General features: G+C 36.7%; 1 protein-coding gene across 11 annotated transcripts in view; it reads left to right on the top strand.

Annotated features, from left to right (window-relative positions):
• CDC42BPA (CDC42 binding protein kinase alpha) overlaps positions 1-19,609 on the top strand; it is a 328,744-nt gene that overhangs the window by 296,097 nt on the left and 13,038 nt on the right. For 6 of the 11 annotated variants that reach the window (XM_077938812.1, XM_077938809.1, XM_028826247.2 and 3 more), the window contains 4 exons: positions 5,477-5,600; positions 6,292-6,409; positions 11,368-11,553; positions 17,253-17,370. In XM_077938812.1, coding sequence (XP_077794938.1) covers positions 5,477-5,600; positions 6,292-6,409; positions 11,368-11,553; positions 17,253-17,370 — 546 coding nt within the window. The remainder of the gene's footprint in view (positions 1-5,476; positions 5,601-6,291; positions 6,410-11,367; positions 11,554-17,252; positions 17,371-19,609) is intronic. The other 5 variants (XM_028826295.2, XM_028826282.2, XM_028826258.2 and 2 more) reach the window with 1 other exon arrangement.

Raw genomic sequence — 19,609 nt, 5'->3', positions numbered from 1 at the left:
GTCATTTTTGTGTCATAGCAGCAAATTTCTGTATTATAGAAGTATTTGTAAATTTCTGATCTGTTATGGCAGGTCTGTTAGCGAGGATGTATTTATGGTACATTATGTATTTAAAATAATTTTTTTTTTTGAGACGGAGTCTCACTCTGTTGCCCAGGCTATAGTGCAGTGGCACAATCTTGGCTCACTGCATCCTCCTCCTCCCAGGTTCAAGTGATCCTCCCACCTCAGCTTCCTGAGTAGCTAGGATTATGGGTGTGCACCACCACACCCAGCTAATCTTTTGTGTTTTTAGTAGAGACAATTTCACCATGTTGGCCAGGCTGGTCTTGAACTCCTGACCTCAAATGATCCGCCCGCCTCAGCCTCCCAAAGTACTGGGATTATAAGCCTGAGCCATCACGCCCGGCCAGTATTTAAAATAATTTAAGTGGACAAATATAAGTAAAAATACTGGCTTCAAGAAAACACATTAAAACGTTTAGACCCATTATTTTGGGGTAGTGAATTTTTTTTTTTTTTTTTTTTTTTTTTTTTTTTTTTTTTTGAGACGGAGTCTCACTCTGTTGCCAGACTGGAGTACAGCGGCGCCATGTTGGCTTACTGCAACCTCTGCCTCCTGGGTTCAAGCGATTCTCCTGCCTCAGCCTCCTAAGTAGCTGGGATTACAGGCACGCACCCCCATGCCCAGCTAATTTTTTTGTATTTTTAGTAGAGACGGTTTCACCATGTTGGCCAGGATGATCTCCATCTCCTGACCTCGTGTTCCACCCACGTTGGCTTCTGAAAGTGCTTTGATTGCAGGGGTGAGCCAAAGTGCCTGGCCATGAAATTATTATCTTAATGGTTTTTTCCCACCTACCCCATATTCCTCCAATAAATTTGTCTTTTCTACTATCAAAAAAAAATCCATCAGAAGTTTTCTGTGATTATTTTTGTTGGTTTTGTTTTATTTTGTTGGTGTGTTTTTATGTTATAAATACTAGAATACACAAAATTGCTTGATTTCTGGTTCAGTGCATTGGTACGTTGTCTTGGAACCAGAGGTTTCTTGGTGAACATAGCAGGAATCTATGCTAAGAGTACATTCCATTATGACTTAAGAAAGGATATTCAGGTTTTAAAGGTGATTCTCATTCAGAGATGGATACCTCGTGAAGTTAATGAAATGTAAACTTTAGATACTTCACTTCCAAGACCCATACTTAGTTTTATACAGGCATACCCCCATTTTATTGTGTGGCACTTTATCGTGCTCCACAGGTACTACATTTTTTACAAATCGCAGGTTTATGGTAACCCTGCCTCCAGTAAGTCTCAGCGCCATTTTTCCAATAGCATGTGTTGACTTCATGTCTCCGTTTCACATTTTGGTAATTCTTGCAATATTTCAAACTTTTTCACTGTTATTCTGTCTGTTATGGTGATTTGTGATCAGTGATCCAAATTTGAAGTTATTGTAATTGTTTTGGGGTGCCACAAACCATGCCCATATAAGATGCCAAACTTAATTGATAAATGTGTGTGTTCTGACTGTTCAACCAAGCAGCTGTTCCCTGGTCTCCCTCCCTTTCATTGGGCCTCTCTATTCTCTGAGAACCAACAATAGTGAAATTAGGCCAATTAATAGCCCTACAATAGACTCTAAGTGTTCAACTGAAGAGTCGCACATCTCTTACTTTAAATCAAAAGCTAGAAATGATTAAACTTAATGAGGAAGGCATATTGAAAGTCAAGATAGACTGCAAGCTAGGCCTCTTAACAGTTAGCCAAGTCATGAGTGCAAAGGAAAAGTTCTTGAAAAAAATTAAAAGTGCTGCTACAGAGAACACATGAATGATAAAGTGAAACAACCTTATTGCTGTTATGGAGAAAGTTTTAGTGATCTGGATAGACTGTGAGCTGCAACATTCCCTTAAGCCAAAGCCTAATCCAGAGCAAAACTTTCTCTTCAATTCTATAAAAGCTGAGAGCTGTCAGGAAACTGCAGTAGAAAAGAAGCTAGCAGAGTTTGGGTCATGAGATTTAAGGAAAGACGCCATCTTCATAACATAAAAATGCAAGGTGAAACAGCAAGTATTGATGTACAAGCTGCAGCAGTTTATCCAGAAGACATAGCTGAGATAATTGATGAAGGTGGCTACACTGAACAATACAAAATTCAGTTTAGCTAAAACAGACTTCCATAAGATGCCATCTAGGACTTTCATAGCTAGAGAGAAGTCAATGTCTGGCTTCAGAGCTTCAAAGGACAGGCTGACTCTTGTTAGGGATTATTGTAGCTTGTGGCTTTACGTTGAAGCCAGTGCTCATTTACCATTCGAAAAAATCCTAGGCCCTTAAGAGTTACAGTAACTCAGCTGGGCACAGTGGCTCACACCTATAATCCCAGCACTTTGGGAGGCTGAGGCAGGCAGATCACCTGAGGTCAGGAGTTTGAGACCAGCCTGACCAACATGGAGAAGCTCTGTCTCTACTAAAAATACAAAATTAGCCAGGTGTGGTGGCGCATGCCTGTAATCCCAGCTACTCAGGAGGCTGAGGCAAAAGAATTGCTTCAACCTGGGAGGTGGAGGTTGCAGTGAGCCGAGATTGCGCCATTGCACTCCAACCTGAGCAACAAGGGCGAAACTCCATCTCAAAAAAAAAACAAAAAAAGAAATATGGTAACTCTACTCTGCCTATATTTTATAAGCAGAACAACAAAGTCTGGATGGCAACATATCTGTTTACAGGATGTCACTGAAAATTTTAAGCCCACTGTTGAGATCTACTGCTCAGAAAAGAAAGACTTCTTTCAAAATATTACTGTTCATTGACAATGCACCTAAGTCACCCAAAATTTCTGATGGAGATGTACAAGGAGATTAATTTCACATCTGCTAACACAGTATCCATTCTGTAGCCCATGGACAAAGGAGTAATTTTGACTTTCAAGTCTGATCATTTAAGAAACGTATTTCATAAGGCTATAGCTGCCATAGATAGTTATTCCTCTGATGAATCTGGGCAAAATAGATTGAAAACCTTCTGGAAAGGATTCATCATTCTAGATGCCATTAAGAACATGTGTGATTCATGGGAAGAGGACAAAATACCAATATTCACAGGAGTTTGGAAGAAGCAGGTTCCAGCACTCATGGATGACTTTTAGAGGTTCAAGACATCAGTGAAGGAAATAACTACAGATGTGGTGAAAAGAGCAAAAGAACTACTAGAATTAGAAGTGGAGACTGAATTGCTGCAATCGCATGATAAATTTGATTGGATAAGGTGTTGTATCTCATGGGTAAGCAAAAAAAAAAAAAAAAATGGTTTCTTGAAATGAAATCTACTCCTGGTGAAGATGTTAAGAACATTGTTGAAAAAGCAAGAAAATATTTAGAATACTACATACACTAAGGTGATAGGGCAGAGGCAGGGTTTGAGAGGATTGATTCCAGTTTGGAAAGGAATTCTACTGTGGGTAAAATGTTGTCAAACAGCATCATTATGCTACGGAGAACCGTGTTTTGTGAAAGGAGGAGTTAGTGTGGCAAACTTTATTGTTGTCTCACTTTAAGAAACTGCTGCAGCCATTCCAACCTTCAGCAACCACCAGCCTGCTCAGTCAGCAGCTTATCCACATCCCTCCTACTATCAACAAGAATACGACTCATGGAGGTGAAGATGATTGTTAGCATTTTTTGGCAATAAAGCATTTTTAAATTATGGTATGTATGTTATTTTTTTAGACATGTACCGTTGCCCACTTAAGACTACAGTATAATGTAAACATAATGTATATGCACTGAAAGAGCAAAAAAATTGTGTGACTTGCTTTATTTTGATACTTATTTTATTATGTGGTCTCAAACTGAACCTGCACTTTCTCCAAGGTATGCCTGTATTCTGTTTCTTAGAGGAACTCCACATATTTGTATAAGATTGGCTCCACCCTGTTCTCACTGTGTGTGACTATGCTGGTCTTAAATGTGTTCATACCCACTATGTGTCTGTAAGACAAAACTTACTCTGACTTGTCTCTTCCCATGCTTTTTCATCTTTCTACTCTAGGCTAAGAGTAGAGGTAGATCTTGGAGAAGAGGGACCTGACAAAATTTTAATGTAGTTGTCTTTTTCTTTGACAAAGGAAGGAAATCGCATCTCAAGAGGTTCTTTCTTTTTCTGTGTTTTGCTTTCTCTGTCATTTCTTAAGAGTCAGTGTTCCTGCAGCCCTCTGCCTGTCCAAAATCTCCCATTGCCACCCTAAGTCTCCAAGACCTGCTTTACCCTCATAATTCTCAAATTCCAAATTTGTGTCCCACATTATCATTCACTTCAAAAACTCTATTCTTTGACTGGGCATGGTGGTGCATGTGCCTGTAATCCCAGTTCTTTGGGAGGCCAAGACAGCAGGATCACTAGAGCCCAGGAGGTTGAGGCTGCAGTGAGCTGTGATGGTGCCACTATACTCCAGCCTGGGCAACAGAGCAAGACCCTGCCTCAAAAAAATAAATAATAATAATTCTATTTTTAAAATATGTATTATTAGGAAAGCAGTCTGCCTAAGCCATATTATTATGCCACGAGTATCATGTTGCACTTTTGCTAATTATCACCTTTATTTTCTTATAGGCTCATTTCGCTTCTTCCCACCTCCTCCTTCTCACTTCAGCTTTTTGGGTGTTGAAAACTTCTAAACTTTCCTCTTTTTCCTTATCTTATTTAGATAATGACACCCTTTGTTGTGTTATATGGATACAGTTGTCTATTTTTTTCTTCTTTTCACATAGCTCAGCATGTTTTGGGAGTCCCTGGCAGACAGTTTTGTTTACTTCTAGATATTAAAACTGACATCGGATAAGACTGTCACTGGGTTGCTAGGTGTATATGATTAAACATCTACCCCCAAGATTAGAAGAGGAGAAATAGTGACAGATTCTTACCTTTTGTAAAGGAAGGGTAGTGGGAGCACAGCTCCTTTTTTTTAACTCCATGTCTCATAGATTAAACCTTGCAAAGGAAATTTTTTTTATTATGTAAAGATAGTTGTTATTGTTGTTTACCATTTATGCCTGATTACTGCTCAGGGTAACAATAGTAGCTCTTTAACAACACCCTAAGCCATTGAAATCAATACCTGGAGGGAGAGAAAACACAGTATTGAGATACTGAGGTGGGGTGGGGTGGCTGATTAGAGTGACAGAACACCAAGGCAAGTACAGTTTTCTTCTAGTAAAATTATGCCATACTATGTTTATAATCAAGTAAAAATGAAAGTATATTTTGTAAGCTATGTTTACTTTCAGCATATTATCTGTTTACATAGGTTCTGTTAAATATTATTTACTGTGGTTATCAACCCAACATTTAAAAACCAGAATTGCATATACTTGTACTATCATTGTTTGTACTGTCTTGGAGGTTAATAGATAAAAAGCATTTTAACAGTTTAAAGAACATCATTATCGTTTGTATTTTTTCGTTTTAACAGAAGGGGACGAACTGGTAGTTCCTGAAACATCAGATAATAGTCGGAAACAAATGGTTAGAAATATTAACAATAAGCGGCGTTATTCCTTCAGAGTCCCAGAAGAGGAAAGGATGCAGCAGAGGAGGTAGATATTTAACCTGTACTATCATCCATGCCTGCTTGTACATCTGGGACTACTTGGTGATGATACTATATTTGATTTGGAAGGAAAATTGGGTATCTGAAAATCTCATTCATCTGTGGTGTCAAAAACTGCAATAATGAATGTAACTTCTCTGTCTCATTTTAATTAATATTCTCAAAATTGTGAGTATGCACCGGATTAAAGTACCATATTTTTATTCACCTTATTCACTTCTCTATGAATATGGAATAGTCATACTTTTGGATTGTGTACCTTTCTACAATATAAGCATAGGACATAGCTGTGCATACAGTAAACCTGTATATGTCTAAGAAGTTCAGACTTTTCATGAGCAAACAGAAGTAGGATTGAAGTGTTACCATTTTTAAAGAGATACATAAAATGTTCAGAATTATATGTAAAATAGAGCTTCTTTGATGTCTTAAGTATTTGAAAAGACCCTCTCTACTTTTCCACCTAAAATAATAAGATCTTGTATTTAAAATTTAAAACAAAACATTCTAAGGAAGTAAATTTTTAATTGAGTATATTCTGTTACTCTAATTATATTCTTATTAATGTGATTTAACAGTTGTATTTTTATTAAGAAAATTAAGTGTGCTTAATTTTTTTCATAAGCTACATAAATTAACTATGGAAACAGTGTCTAAACAGATGCTTTGTTTTACAGGGAAATGCTACGAGATCCAGAAATGAGAAATAAATTAATTTCTAATCCAACTAATTTTAACCACATAGCACACATGGGTCCTGGAGATGGAATACAGATCCTTAAAGATCTGCCCATGGTAAGAGGAATTAAGAGTGAATGTAAAAAAGTGCAGATGTCGGGGGAATATAAACAGGCTTATGCATAAACTTCAAAGGATATGTGAATGTAATGAGGAAATGTTTCTCTCAGTATACCACAATATGTCTAAGATACATGATGACATACCTGATGAACAAAACATAAAATTTAGACATCTGTCAAAAGCCAAACAAATCAAGTTCTTATTTAGTTCCATATTGGAGAATTTCTCCCATGCCTATGTTTACTATTGTTGGTGGAAGAAACTACCAGATTTGGAGAGGTTCTATACCAAATTTGGAATATGGTTACCAAATCACTAAAATTTCACTACATATTAGCAAATCAATACAGATATTTGGCCTACTCTTTTTTTTTTTTTCTTCCCAGAGAACCACATTAGCTTGTTCATTAATGGTCACATCTGTCCGATAGTTGTGAAATTAAATCTTTTTCCTTTGCCGAGTTACAAACATTACCTGGTCAGTTGTACATGAAAAAGTATAACATAGGCCGGGTGTGGTGGCTCATGCCTGTAATCCCAGCACTTTGGGAGGCCAAGACGTGCGGATTGCTTGAGGCCAGGAGTTAAAGACCAGCCCAGGCGACATAAGCAAGACCCCATTTCTTTTTTTTTTTTTTTTTTTTTGAGATGGAGTCTCGCTCTGCCACCCAAACTGGAGTGCAATGGTGTGATCTCAGCTCACTGCAACCTCTGTCGCCCAGGTTCAAGCGATTCTCCTGCTTCAACCTCCTGAGTAGCTGGGATTACAGGCGCCCAGCACCATGCCCGTCTAATTTTGTATTTTTAATAGAGATGGGGTTTCACCGTGTTGATCAGGCTGGTCTCGAACTCCTGACCTTGTGATCCTCCCACCTCAGCCTCCCAAAGTTCTGGGATTACAGGCATGAGCCACCAAGCCCGACCAAGACCCTATTTCTATAAAAACATAACTGGGCTTTACATGTAATGTGTGCCTATAGTCCTAGTTACTCGGGAGGCTGAGGTGGGAGGATTACTTGAGCCCAGGAGTTTGAGGCTGTGGGGAGCTATGATTGGCTTTGCATTGGGCAACTGAGCAAGACTGTATCTCAAAAAAAGAGAAAAAAGTACAACATTGGAGAACTATTCTGTTTTAACAATATGAAGATTAGGCTCTGAGACTTGTCATGTTTAAATTAAGAATATTAGTGGAATTAGCCAGGCTCTGTACATTTCAGTACCATAGTTCTCTCAACATACTATTAAAACTGTAAAAATGACCCTTTTGATTGGTAGTGATAGCTGCTAAATTTTGCACAGAATTTTAAATATAATTCATATTTCATGGCAATTTGGGAGATGATTTGTGAATCTTGACCCCAATTGCTCTCTAAGGAAATCTGTCTTAATTAAACCACATTATCAACACTACAGTGATAGAAGATATAAACATCTATTACTGACAGAAATTGATTGATAATATAGTTCGGTGTGCAGTCCAGTTTCTTTAAATTTAAAAAAACACTTTCTAAAGGGAGGTTTGCATTTATTTCATAGGAAGAGAAAAAAATCTGCATTCAAGTCTGAGTTCTTCATTGTAAATATCTCAGTTCATCAGTTGGCTCTGCTTGCTTATGAATGAATGTGACATTCTTACTACCAGTACCAATAATATCAAAATATCATATATTCATAGTAATGTACTTTTCTTTATGGAGTTCAAACCAGCCTCATTAATCACTTAGGTTTTTGGAATAGGGTTAGCTCTGCTGAGTAAATATTTAAAAAGTGCAAAACTAGATTACAGCTTATCTTGATATAGTACTTTTAAAAATTTTCAGGTCGAGCCCATGAAATATTAAAACTGTTATACTTTTCTATCATGTTTAAAAGCTATACTTTTTTTTTTTTTTTTAACCTTTTCCTGGTAGTGAGATCTCAGATTTCTCTCCATTCTTTTCCCATTAGGAACATTTGCTTAAAGTCCTGAGTCTGGTCCTCAGAAGTAAACATACCATAACTATAGAGTCCAAAGCCTGTTGTTTTTCCTTGTGGAAGGTGGAATGTCAGGCACAAAATACCTTAAAGAATTTTTTTAAGTTGTGATAGATAACTGAAATGTGAATATATTTACGACTTATATTTGATAAGTCAAGTGCCATGTAGAATTTTAATTAAACTTTTTAAATTGAGTTAGTAGTTTCTTCAATACATAATATGTAGTTAGCATTATGTAGGGATAGCAGGATACAGATTTCAAATATATATGTTGCAAAACAAAACATCAGCAAATATAAAATTATTTCAGTAGTTACAAGGTTTTTAATAGATATTCTTTTAAGAAATTTCTTACACTTTTGTTTCATTTTACTACACAGAAAAGAATGTTTTGATCTCCTACATTCCGACAATGTAGCTAGAAGTATTATAGAAAATATTTGTAGACATTCTATTCTAGCCCACATATTACAGTGTTTAACAGAATGTTACTCTGCTTGGTGTCCTTCTGCTATCAGGTGAAAAATCCGTTTGCTAATGTTCCAGAGTTCTTTCAGACCTTCGTATCCAATAAGACTGCACCTTGATGCCAAAATGTCAGATTTGAAACACTGTAAGAACTTTTATATCAGAGATCCCTCCTTACTCTACATTTTCTTCCCTCTTCCTTCCACCACTTTAAGAAAAAAAAAAAGAGATAAAAAGAAAAAATCTGTATCTTTTTATTCAAAATAAGGTCTAGTCTTTATTGATAAGATAGCATTTTCCACAGAATCATTAGACTGCTTGATTTTTAGTATTTGTTGTCACCTAATTTTGTTAACACATGATAATGGTTCTTTTTGGCATTAACACAAGTGACTTTTTGCCCTCTCATTGCAATTCCGTTTTTAATGTGCCCTTCATTGCTTTAACGTTTTCTTATCACGTAAGTGCTTTTGTATTTCCAGGACAAGAAGTTGGTGCAAATTTTTGAAACCTGTTTCTTCACCTGTACATGTAGTATGCATCAAAGATTTTATCTGTCTGAATTCCTGTTCTTCACAAGCAGATTTTATTTTCACATGACTTTTTTCTGTTTCACTACCAAAGGACATATAACCTGAGGCTTTTTTATAGGCATCATTGAAACATCTAACAAATATTTATTGAGCTCTTACTGTGTGCCCAGAACCATCTTCATCTCAGAGTAGACACTAGTAAATATAATAATATGCATGTCTGAAAATAATTAAGCATGCCTGTACTTGTGTATGTATCTGTTGAAAAGCTTGTGATATTTTAATGTATTCTCAGATGTTAATATGTTCTTTCCATTGAAATAGAATTATTACAAACTGTCTCATAAAATAAAGAATTAAATTTATCTAATGTTAACATATATGAGTTTTTAAATACCAAAGCCACATGTTGTCATCTATTCAAAGAGCATGTGTCTCAGACATTTTTATGTTTTAATTTATTCAAATCAGTATTGCTTTCCTGTGAAATACTTATAAGCTTAGAAAGTTTATTGTATGTCTTTAGAAATTTAATTCTGTTGCTTTTGTGCCAGATGATCTTGAAACAGAATTGTTCGCTTTTTGAATATGGAAGGGGCAGTGAGGCTAAGTAAGGGAGTCATATACCTGTATCAGATCCAAACCTTTATTTGTATCTAAGTGAGCCAAGACAATATAAGCAATTAATATAAGATGGTTTGTGTGGCTTATAAATAGATGCTATATTCATTTTCTTGAATTTTTAAAATAATCTACCGTTTTTAATACATGGTTGCTATTTGTAGTAAAGAACAAATTTTTCTCTAATTTGGATGCAAGGATAATACTTTACCTCTAGAAGATTTATTTTTAGCACATTACATTTCTCCTAGCTTTTAATGCATTACTAAAATTGTTAATAAAAATATATTTTCGAGCGTAGTGGCATCCTGGAGCTTAAAGAGTCAAAGTTTCAGGTAGAAAGTACTGATTTTATTCATATCTCTGGAATAAAAACATGATCTTACATGGGAGCCTTTCTTTTAAGCCTAGGTAATTTATGCGATCTCTTTACAAAGCAGGTTCATCTCAGCTCATGGGAACACGAATGCCATGCTGGATTCAGTTAGCATTCTCTCCAACATGCCATTCACCCTCTGCCTCTAATGAAGGGATCATGTTTTCTGGAAACATAACTGTTCTTCAAGAACTGAATCCTGAAAATTCCCATTAGAGAAGGTGACTGGCTACTGAGTGTTGGTTCCTGAATATTCAGAAGTAGTTCTTTTATCTCTAAAATTAGTCCTTGGATTCAAAAGCTTTTTTCTATGTCTTTGATATTATATTATTTCATTTTTAAATAATATACCTGAACATTGAAGGGAAGATTTTTAACTTAAGAAAATAAACATGTTCTTTTTGGGTGTCTAAATGGAAATAAGCTTGGGCTGCTTAAAGGTAAACCAATAATTAGTATATTCCATGGCTAACTGTTATAAGGAAATAAAATCAGTAAAAACAAACACATTATCAGGGAATGGTTTTACATGGTTTTATATTTCTAAAGAAGCAGTTTCATAACACATCTGTTTAGAAGCTGTTGTAGGTTCACTTGTTCATTTTCTTGCTTCTTTCTTGCTTTTTCTATCCTTAATGTTTGGTAGATTTGCCATATTTTGATTGTGTTATTACATAAGAAAATACTGAAGTAAACTCTGAAAGTCTAGTATCTCCAAAAGTCCAAATTCTCCTTACTTAACTATTTTAATTAAAGAATAATTTTATAGAAAAGAATGATCTTTTTGCAAATCAGCTATTTAAGTAACTGGCAAGAGTATTATAAAATTTAACTTTCTAAGACCTAAAAGTATTTCATTAAGGATTCAGCTCTGATATAAGATACTATTCCATTTGTTCTATGTGCATGTTGTGTGAAATGTGAATCCATTTCCATCACCTTATTGCCTTTTTTCATCTTTCTTTTGTTTTTGATAGCCAGGTTTCCCTTATCCATCCCCTCATCATCACTCCGGTCTGATCTCCTCTCCGATCAACTTTGAACACATCTATCACATGACTGTTAATTCTGCTGAAAAATTTCTCTCTCCTGATTCCATAAACCCTGAATATTCCCCGTCTCTACGCTCTGTCCCTGGTACACCAAGCTTTATGACTCTGAGGGTATGAACAGCTGAGTCAGGTGTTAACTTTTACTAACCATGTATGGATTTCCTTTTGCCTGGCTTTAATAAGTAACACCGCTGAGATGGTGCCATCTTGTGAACCTTTTCCTTTGGCCTATTTCTTTCCTGCCAAACTTCTCCTCTTCCTCTTCCTCTTCCTCTGTTTATCTTCCTCTTCTTTCTTTCCCATTTCCATTTGTTTCTTCTTTTGAGGAAGAAGATGGAGGAATAGGAAAGATTTCAATTTTTATTTTTGAAACACAGTATTGAAGATTTGTCTATGTTTAATGAAAGATTTTTCCATCATAAGAAATAGCTCTCTATTCTATTAAAACGAACAGGAAAGGGCTCCCAGAATTTCTGAATTTTTTAGCTCCTTACCCTATAACCAGTTCAATTCAGTGAAATGTTTTATATTTAGTGAGGTTAGTCTGTGGTAGAGCCCATCCACAGACCTATGTACAATAAACCCCTTTTTGAAAAGCTTAAAAATCTCCAAAGTAAAAAGTTAAAAAATTAATATTAATGAGTAACAAAAATTCTAAAAATAAGTAGATACTAATCTTTGAGTTACTGAAATGCATGTAATTCCAACCAGGATCCAAGGTAAGAAAACTAAAGCAAAGAGAGAGGAAAATTTAGAAAGCATGCTGTATTCTGAAGGATTATGGCAGCTGCTGTTGGTCTCTTCCATTCAGCTTGTATCTTTGCTACCAGTGGCTTTGCAATAGGGTGGAGAGCTGGTGGCCATTAAAGCTGAATATTCATATGTCCATCAAGTGGTGTATGCTTACGGTAACTTCAAGGGAACATCTTCTAAAGTTAGTTTTGCAGGTAATAAAATGTTTGAATTGTATAATGTATCACTTCCCACAATGTCCCCTAACTTACAGCAATAGTAGATCAATTTTTGTATTTATATATGTAGAAATTTTCCAATTAGAAAATTAGCTATAGGATGGGAAGTTTATTTTTTTGTTTGTATTATAAAGTTATTCTAAATTATAACGTTTTAAATGTTATTGACATTTAAATTATTATATCACTTAAATATCTTATCTGACCAAATTAAATTAACCATGATAAAATAAGTCTTAGTTTGCTTAGACTGCAGGGAGTGGATTCCAGAGGAATTTTGTATTTGTTAATCAGGAACTTTTCACTGGGTAGGATGGTTCACACATGTAATCCCAGCTCTTTGGGAGGCTGAAGCAGGAGGATCACGAGCCTAGGAGTTTGAGACAACCCTGGCCAACCATAGCGAGACCCCATTTCTGCAAAAAATAAAAATAAATTAGCTGGATGTGGTGGCACATGCCTGTGGACCCAGCTACTTGGGAGGCTGAGGGGAGAAGATCACTTGCGCCTGGGAGCTCGATGTGGCAGAGAGCTGTGATTGCACCACTGCACTCCAGCTTAGGTGATAGAGCAAGACTCTGTCTCAAAAAAATAATAACTTTTCATATAAAAGACTATGGAAATGTTGCTTTAGTTAGTCATCTATAACTAGAAATACCGTACCATCAAATGAAAGTCTTACCCTAATCTTATGCATATTTGTACCTTGAAAGGACCAGAGGCTTAGGTTTCTTGTCACTTTATAATGAAATGTATTCAACTCTAGCTGACTGAATGATAAACTTTTTTTTTAACAAAACTTTTTTTTTTTTTTTTGTCATTCCTTTATTATTTCAGCCCGTTACGGTGTTACTAAGTTTCAGGTATATTTTGTAGCCTTAATTTTTGCTATTTATTCTAGGGTAGGTTTGTTTTATAGGAAAGGACAACATCAATATATATTAAGGTTTACAGAAAAACAATAATGAAATGTATAGCCTGAAACAAATATTCCCACCTCCTTTGAGCTTTTCCTGGCTGCGTTGTTCACACGTTGCTTGCATCTTACAGGGTTGCTCCTGTAAATGTGACTGTTGAATTGCTAGCATTGACTATTTCCATTTTAATTTTTTTATTTTCTTAGAGAAAAAAAAAGCATCTGCTTTAAATAATGCACCAAGAATTACATGGACTGTGCAAATTTGGTAGATAAACCAAATTCATGTAAATGGCATCGGTTAAATTTGGGGCCAACAAGTTGCCAACTTTCAGTATGTGCGATTCTTCAAAATGTATGCTTTGGAGCTTTTCAAGTGATATTAATATATGCTTTCCCGGGTGCTGGCTTTGACCCTTTTTTAGTTGTTTTGCCATAACCTTTTCTCAGGCATTTCAGGTGCATGTAGGAAAGTTCAGTGCTGCAAACTTTCTCAGAGCTCTAACCTCTCCTTGGAGTGAGTTTCACAATTGCATGGCATCTGGGAACTCAGTTTCCAGTTTTAGACTTTTATTATAACTAAAAAATATTTTTTAGCCCCATTTGTACATTTCTTTATTGCTTGTTTCTTTTAACCTCAAAAGCCTTAAGTATTTATGCCCATTTCATTGTATTCTATGTTAAATTATTTAACCTAGATCATATAGCAAAGAAGACAGTCATCTTTTAAGTGTTTGCGTAGAATGTTACTTTGTATCTTTAAAACACAGACCTGTAACTTCAAATCAATATTAACTGAACACTGTTTTACAGAAAGGATCATATTTTGAAATTACATTGCCAACTGAATTAATCTCAATACTCAAATTAGAAAATTGGGATTGCAGATATAATCTATTCATTTTCCATTTATTTATTCAGCAAATATCTTTCAGCACCTAACTATTTTAGGTGCTGGAGAGTGTAGTGTTATTGTAATAGCAGTCAGTATAAGAAATTATGTGATGACTAAAGAACTGAGGCTAGGGAACCGTATGCTTACTGAATAACCAGGACAAATGAACTGTCAGCCCAAAAGCTGAGGACCCTGAGGTGGTGAGTGTGGAGGACAGTGTGCCTATCAACAGTGTCCCCCTGGGTTTCCATGTTTAAAGGTCAAGTATGAGGACATTTAGTAAAATATGTAAAATGTAATTTAAGCATTTAGGCCTTTTCTCTTACTGAAACTTCTAAAACCATTTAGGTAAGATAGATTTCTATTAACATTAAATAACATAAGTCATGAATAAACATAAGTCATACCACAAAGTTTATCAACGTATGGCAGGTATGTGAATAAATTTCTCTAATGTATTTTCTGTGTTAAGCTACTAGAAGAAAAAGTAATATTTCCTGAGCCCAAAACGATGAGAAAAGATTGTGGTTTTGAAACAGTAAAATGAGGCAGACAGTTGTAACATTTTTAAAAAATAACTAGTTAGCTTGGTGTTCTATTGCATTTGAAAACAGCATGATACACTATCATCAACGGTTAAAGAAATTGTGTTGGAAGAAAAGATAGGAAACACATCAAATTGTTAATAGTATCTGGTGAATTCACAGGGGACTTTTTTGGTCCCTTATGATTTCATTATTATATGTTCTGCAGTTCATGAGTATTACCTTTATAATCAGAAAAAAAAGCAAACAATTTTAATGAACTAGTTAGCACTGAGAGAACACCAGGTTAATAAATATATCTTCCAGTCACATTTTGTTATGTCTTAGTGGCTATGACTATCTGTGTGATTTTCTGATGATGTAGAAAAGATAAAGGATTACCCTATACTAACGGTAGCCTACAGCATTCTATGAAGAGAGCATCTCTTTTCAAAGGAAAGTTGCATGTTATAATTTAACTTGGAATTAAACTATTTGGCTTTACTCAACAAATTGATCCTTTGGAAAAGTCACAAAACTTGATTTTTTTAGGGCTTTCAATGTGTGATTTTTTTTTTCATTGCATTTCCATTATAGAGTTAAGGTCTTATTTAAACATGTAAAATTTGTGATCCCCCCACCACCAAGCAGAATTGCTGGGAGTTTGTTGTTGTTGTTTTGAGATGGAGTCTCGCTCTGTCGCCCAGGCCAGAGTGCAGTGGCATGATCTTGGCTCCTCCGGCAACCTCCACCTCCCAGGTTCAAGCAATTCTCCTGCCTCAGCCTCCTGAGTAGCTGGGACTACAGGTGCGTGCCACCACGCCAGCTAATTTTTTGTATTTTTAGTAGAGACAGGGTTTCACCATATTGGCCAGGCTGGTCTCGAACTCCTGACCTCGTGATCCGCCCACCTCAGCCTCCCAAAGTGCTGGGATTACAGGCCTGAGCCACCACGCCTGGCCAGAATTGCTGTTTTGATGTGACTAAAAGGAAGTTTGAAAGTGATATTGCAGATAGCTGTATGAGGTTGTTACCAGAACAGAGGAAAGAGAGGGCACATAGTAGGACTGGGCTACATGCTTTCTTTTTGCTAGTGTAATTAGCTTCATCCTCAGACAAGCCTCAGGAGGCAATTATCCCCATGATACTGCTGAGGGAACTGGGGCTCAGAGTTTACCAACCCCAAGCCCTGCTGTTAGTCAACTGTGCAGCACAGATGTGAGTAGTGGGCCAAATCCCTCTGTAGCCTGTGCTCACAGCCACCATGCTGCCTTTATGGCACACCCTCTTGAACAGCCAGTGAAGGAGAGGCTGGCTGACAATAGGCTAGTAAGATTACCATCATTTTCTTACCTATGAAAGAAAAATCAATAAGGAGTAGATAAATCTTCCAAGTAAATATATATAAATCTGTTTATAAATTATAAGAAATCAAATCCAGACCATTTGCTTCAGAAGATGCTTACATGAGGCTGGGATTATGTCAGCAAATGGAGAAAAGCCTTGTGAGTGTTAAAAGAGATGTTAATAACATGGTATATATAGTTTGCCTTCTGCAGGATTTATAAAGAATATTGAAATATTTTTCAATATTCAATATCTGAACTTTTTCAGCCCCAACATTTCATCCTTCTGGTCTGAAAAAGATTGGGGCCTTTGGGGAGTCTGCCTGCTTTCTGTTCTCAACTATAACCAGACAGCTCACCCTGCACACCACCTCTCTGGCTGTCCTTTAGGTGTGTGTGATTTGCAAAACATTCTGTGGCCTATTTTCCTACCTCACACACTTAAAATCATTCAGTAATTAAATGGAAAAATCAGTAAGGAGTAGATAAATCTTCCAAGTAAATGTATATAAACCTGTTTATAAACTTTGAAATCAAATCCAGACCATTTACATCAGAAATTAGTTTTCAAACTAATAGTCCCAAATTAACTAACTTCACCTAGTTTGTGAGTATTGCAGCGTCTTATTTCTAATCTCAATATTACTATTGGTGTGAGTCAGTAAAGATGTCTGGTGACCGGGGTGTGAACTTATAAATGGCACATTTAGTATCACATCAATAAAACATTTTCTTGAGAAGAATATAATTTTAGTAGAATTTTCTCCAAACGGACTTATTCAGCTGTTGAGCAAATAAAAATGTCATACATGGTAAAAACTTTCAGTTATCGGCAAATGTCCATGTAATTCTACCCTTCACTGTCACATCTAACCATATAACTTTTACTTACTGTTTTTACAACCCAAAAAATGCTGTTTACTGATAAGTATTTCAGTAAGTATAAGTACTTATTCCTGATTAGGATGAGATTTACTTCATGCTAGGTTTTTATTACTTTTGTGGGTGGGAAAGACTATATAATCTGCCGTTCCTTACTGTGTGTCATTCTGGTCAAGATGACTTTATTTCTTGGTAATTATAGTGAAAAATAGACATCTCTGCAGAAAAATCAGTTTCTTTCTGGCTAAAGGATGTCTCTCTTGCTTTTGTTTATAGAACCCTCGGCCTCAGGAAAGTCGGACAGTATTCAGTGGCTCAGTCAGTATTCCATCTATCACCAAATCCCGCCCTGAGCCAGGCCGCTCCATGAGTGCTAGCAGTGGCCTGTCAGCAAGTAAGTGCCGGGGCTGCAGGAAGGTGCCTCCGAGACAGGGTGACCCCAGCTCCTTCCCCTCCTGTCCTGTGGGTGACATGTCCTTCACTTACGTGTGCCCATTGCATTCTCAAGTGGCTGAAGTGTCTCACACCCTGCTGGGTAATGCCTAATAGGCACAAATGCCGTTGTTAAGAAAATAGTCCCCAAGTCCTTTTAGAGTATACAGGCCATCTGGGAGACAGACAAATATGATTACAAATTGTGGTGATAAATGCTCTGAAGGAAGTAAACAGCATACAGTAATAGAGAATAACAAGGAGTAACTGTTCGGGATGAATCCCTACTTGGCAGAATAATTAGGAAAATCACTCCCTAGAGGTGGAGTCATGTTTGAGTAATATTTGGTTAACTGAAAGAAGGCTAGTGTGGTTACATGGTAGTGGTGAGGAAGTAACAAAAATTAAAGGGGAGTAGCAGGTAAGGGTCAGACCAGCAGGGACTTGAAGACCAAGGTAAGACATTTTTTACTTTATTCAAAAGCAAAAGGAAGACTTTTAAGTAGGGAAAATTTTTCATTCAATTTACATTCTTAAAACAATCCTGCAGGCTGCATGGTGGAGAATGGACTAGAGGCGGGAAGAGTGGAAGCCAGCATCCAGATAGGAGACTCCTAGAGTGATCCCGGTGGAAACCGATGAGGGCTTGGGATGCAGCAGGGGCAGAAGGAGAGAAGATGGTAGATTCTCCAGATATATTTTCAGAGTTAAAAGCAGTAAGACTTGATGATGAATTAGTTGTGGAAAAGTAAGGGAGAGAGTTAAAGATGACACCCAGACTTTCTACTAGGGCCTTAGTATGATACCATTTACTCCCATTTACCACCATTTAAGAAGGGGCTGGGGCAGGACATTCCAGGCATGTCCAAAGTTCCCGAGGTAGCAAAAAAAAAAAAAAAAAAAAATGCATATGTTTGATTCACTGAAAGAAGGCCAGGAATGGATTCAAGAATATACCCTTTACTACAATAAAGATAACATTCATTCAGTACACATCTTTGAGATTCCATTAGCTACCAACTCTTCTGCGAGGTGCTGGGGGTAAAAATCATATATGACCTAGTACCTGTTTCAGGTGTGTCTCAGTCTTTATTAGTCTCTTTCTCTCTCTCTCTTTTTTTAAACTGTACTCGGAACTGCAACATCTCTTTTCTACACTTTCAAACTAGAACCTTGAGCTAAGGGACCGTAGAGAGAAAAAACTGCTCCATGGTGCACTTAGGTTCAGCTACTGTCACGGAGCAACTTTTTGGTGGGGGGAAAGGTGTATAAAAAGATATTGTCTGCCTGAATAAAATTATACAAAGATGCTAAAGGCTACTTACCTCAAAATGAGAGAAATGTACAGATGGGACATCTGGCTGATTTAAAAAAATAAATTTTACTCCCGTCAAATTCACTGCGATCTTAGATATTTCCTGGGTTATAAGCAGTGAGGTTGTACATTGTCAAGTGATCATTGTAGTTTCTTACCTGGGGAAGACCGTTCTTGGCTGAAGGGTTGCTTTTCTGTAACTTCCTCAAATGTGTGCTTTCCCGGGAACATGGCACTTGCTTGGAGATCAGAGAGAGTGTCAATCGAGTGTGCCAGCGTAAATGCAGTCCCAAAGTGTACCAGGTGCAACTTCAGTGAAACCTTTTTTCACCTCCATGCAAATGAACTTTAAGAGAAAGTAACTGCACTAAATTCAATTTCACATTTAAAAGTCATTGAGTCAGAAAACTTACTTGTTCCCTTCTATTCTTGAATGTTAGATGGTTGAGTTCAAGTCTTCTGATGCAGATTGAGTTTCCACCATTCATTTGCTCTTCATTCAGCAAGTCTGATTTTGGCACCCAATTTGTGCCCAGGTATTTCTTTTTTTTTTTTTTTAGATTCTGGCAGCATAAAGGTGAATGATGTTGTGTTAATTACCTCTTGCTACATAAGAAATTATCCCACAAATTAGGAGCTTTAAAATAGCAAACATTTATTATCTCACAGTGCCTTAGGGTCAGGAATCTGAGAACATCATAGACTGGATGGCTCTGGTTCAGGGTTTCTCAGAAGATTGCAGTTGAGTTGTTTGCTGGGGCCACAGTCACCTGAAGACTCAGCTGTGACTAGAGAATCTGCTTCCAGGCTCACCCATGTGGTTGTAGACAGGTCTGAGTTCCTCACCAACTGTTGGTTGGAGGCTTCCCGTTTTTGCCATTGTGGG

This window comes from Macaca mulatta, chromosome 1 (genome assembly GCF_049350105.2).
Source record: "Macaca mulatta isolate MMU2019108-1 chromosome 1, T2T-MMU8v2.0, whole genome shotgun sequence".
Taxonomy (NCBI): Eukaryota; Metazoa; Chordata; class Mammalia; order Primates; family Cercopithecidae; genus Macaca; species Macaca mulatta.
Note: the sequence above shows the minus strand (reverse complement) of the source record. Positions and strands in the feature narration are given on the sequence as shown.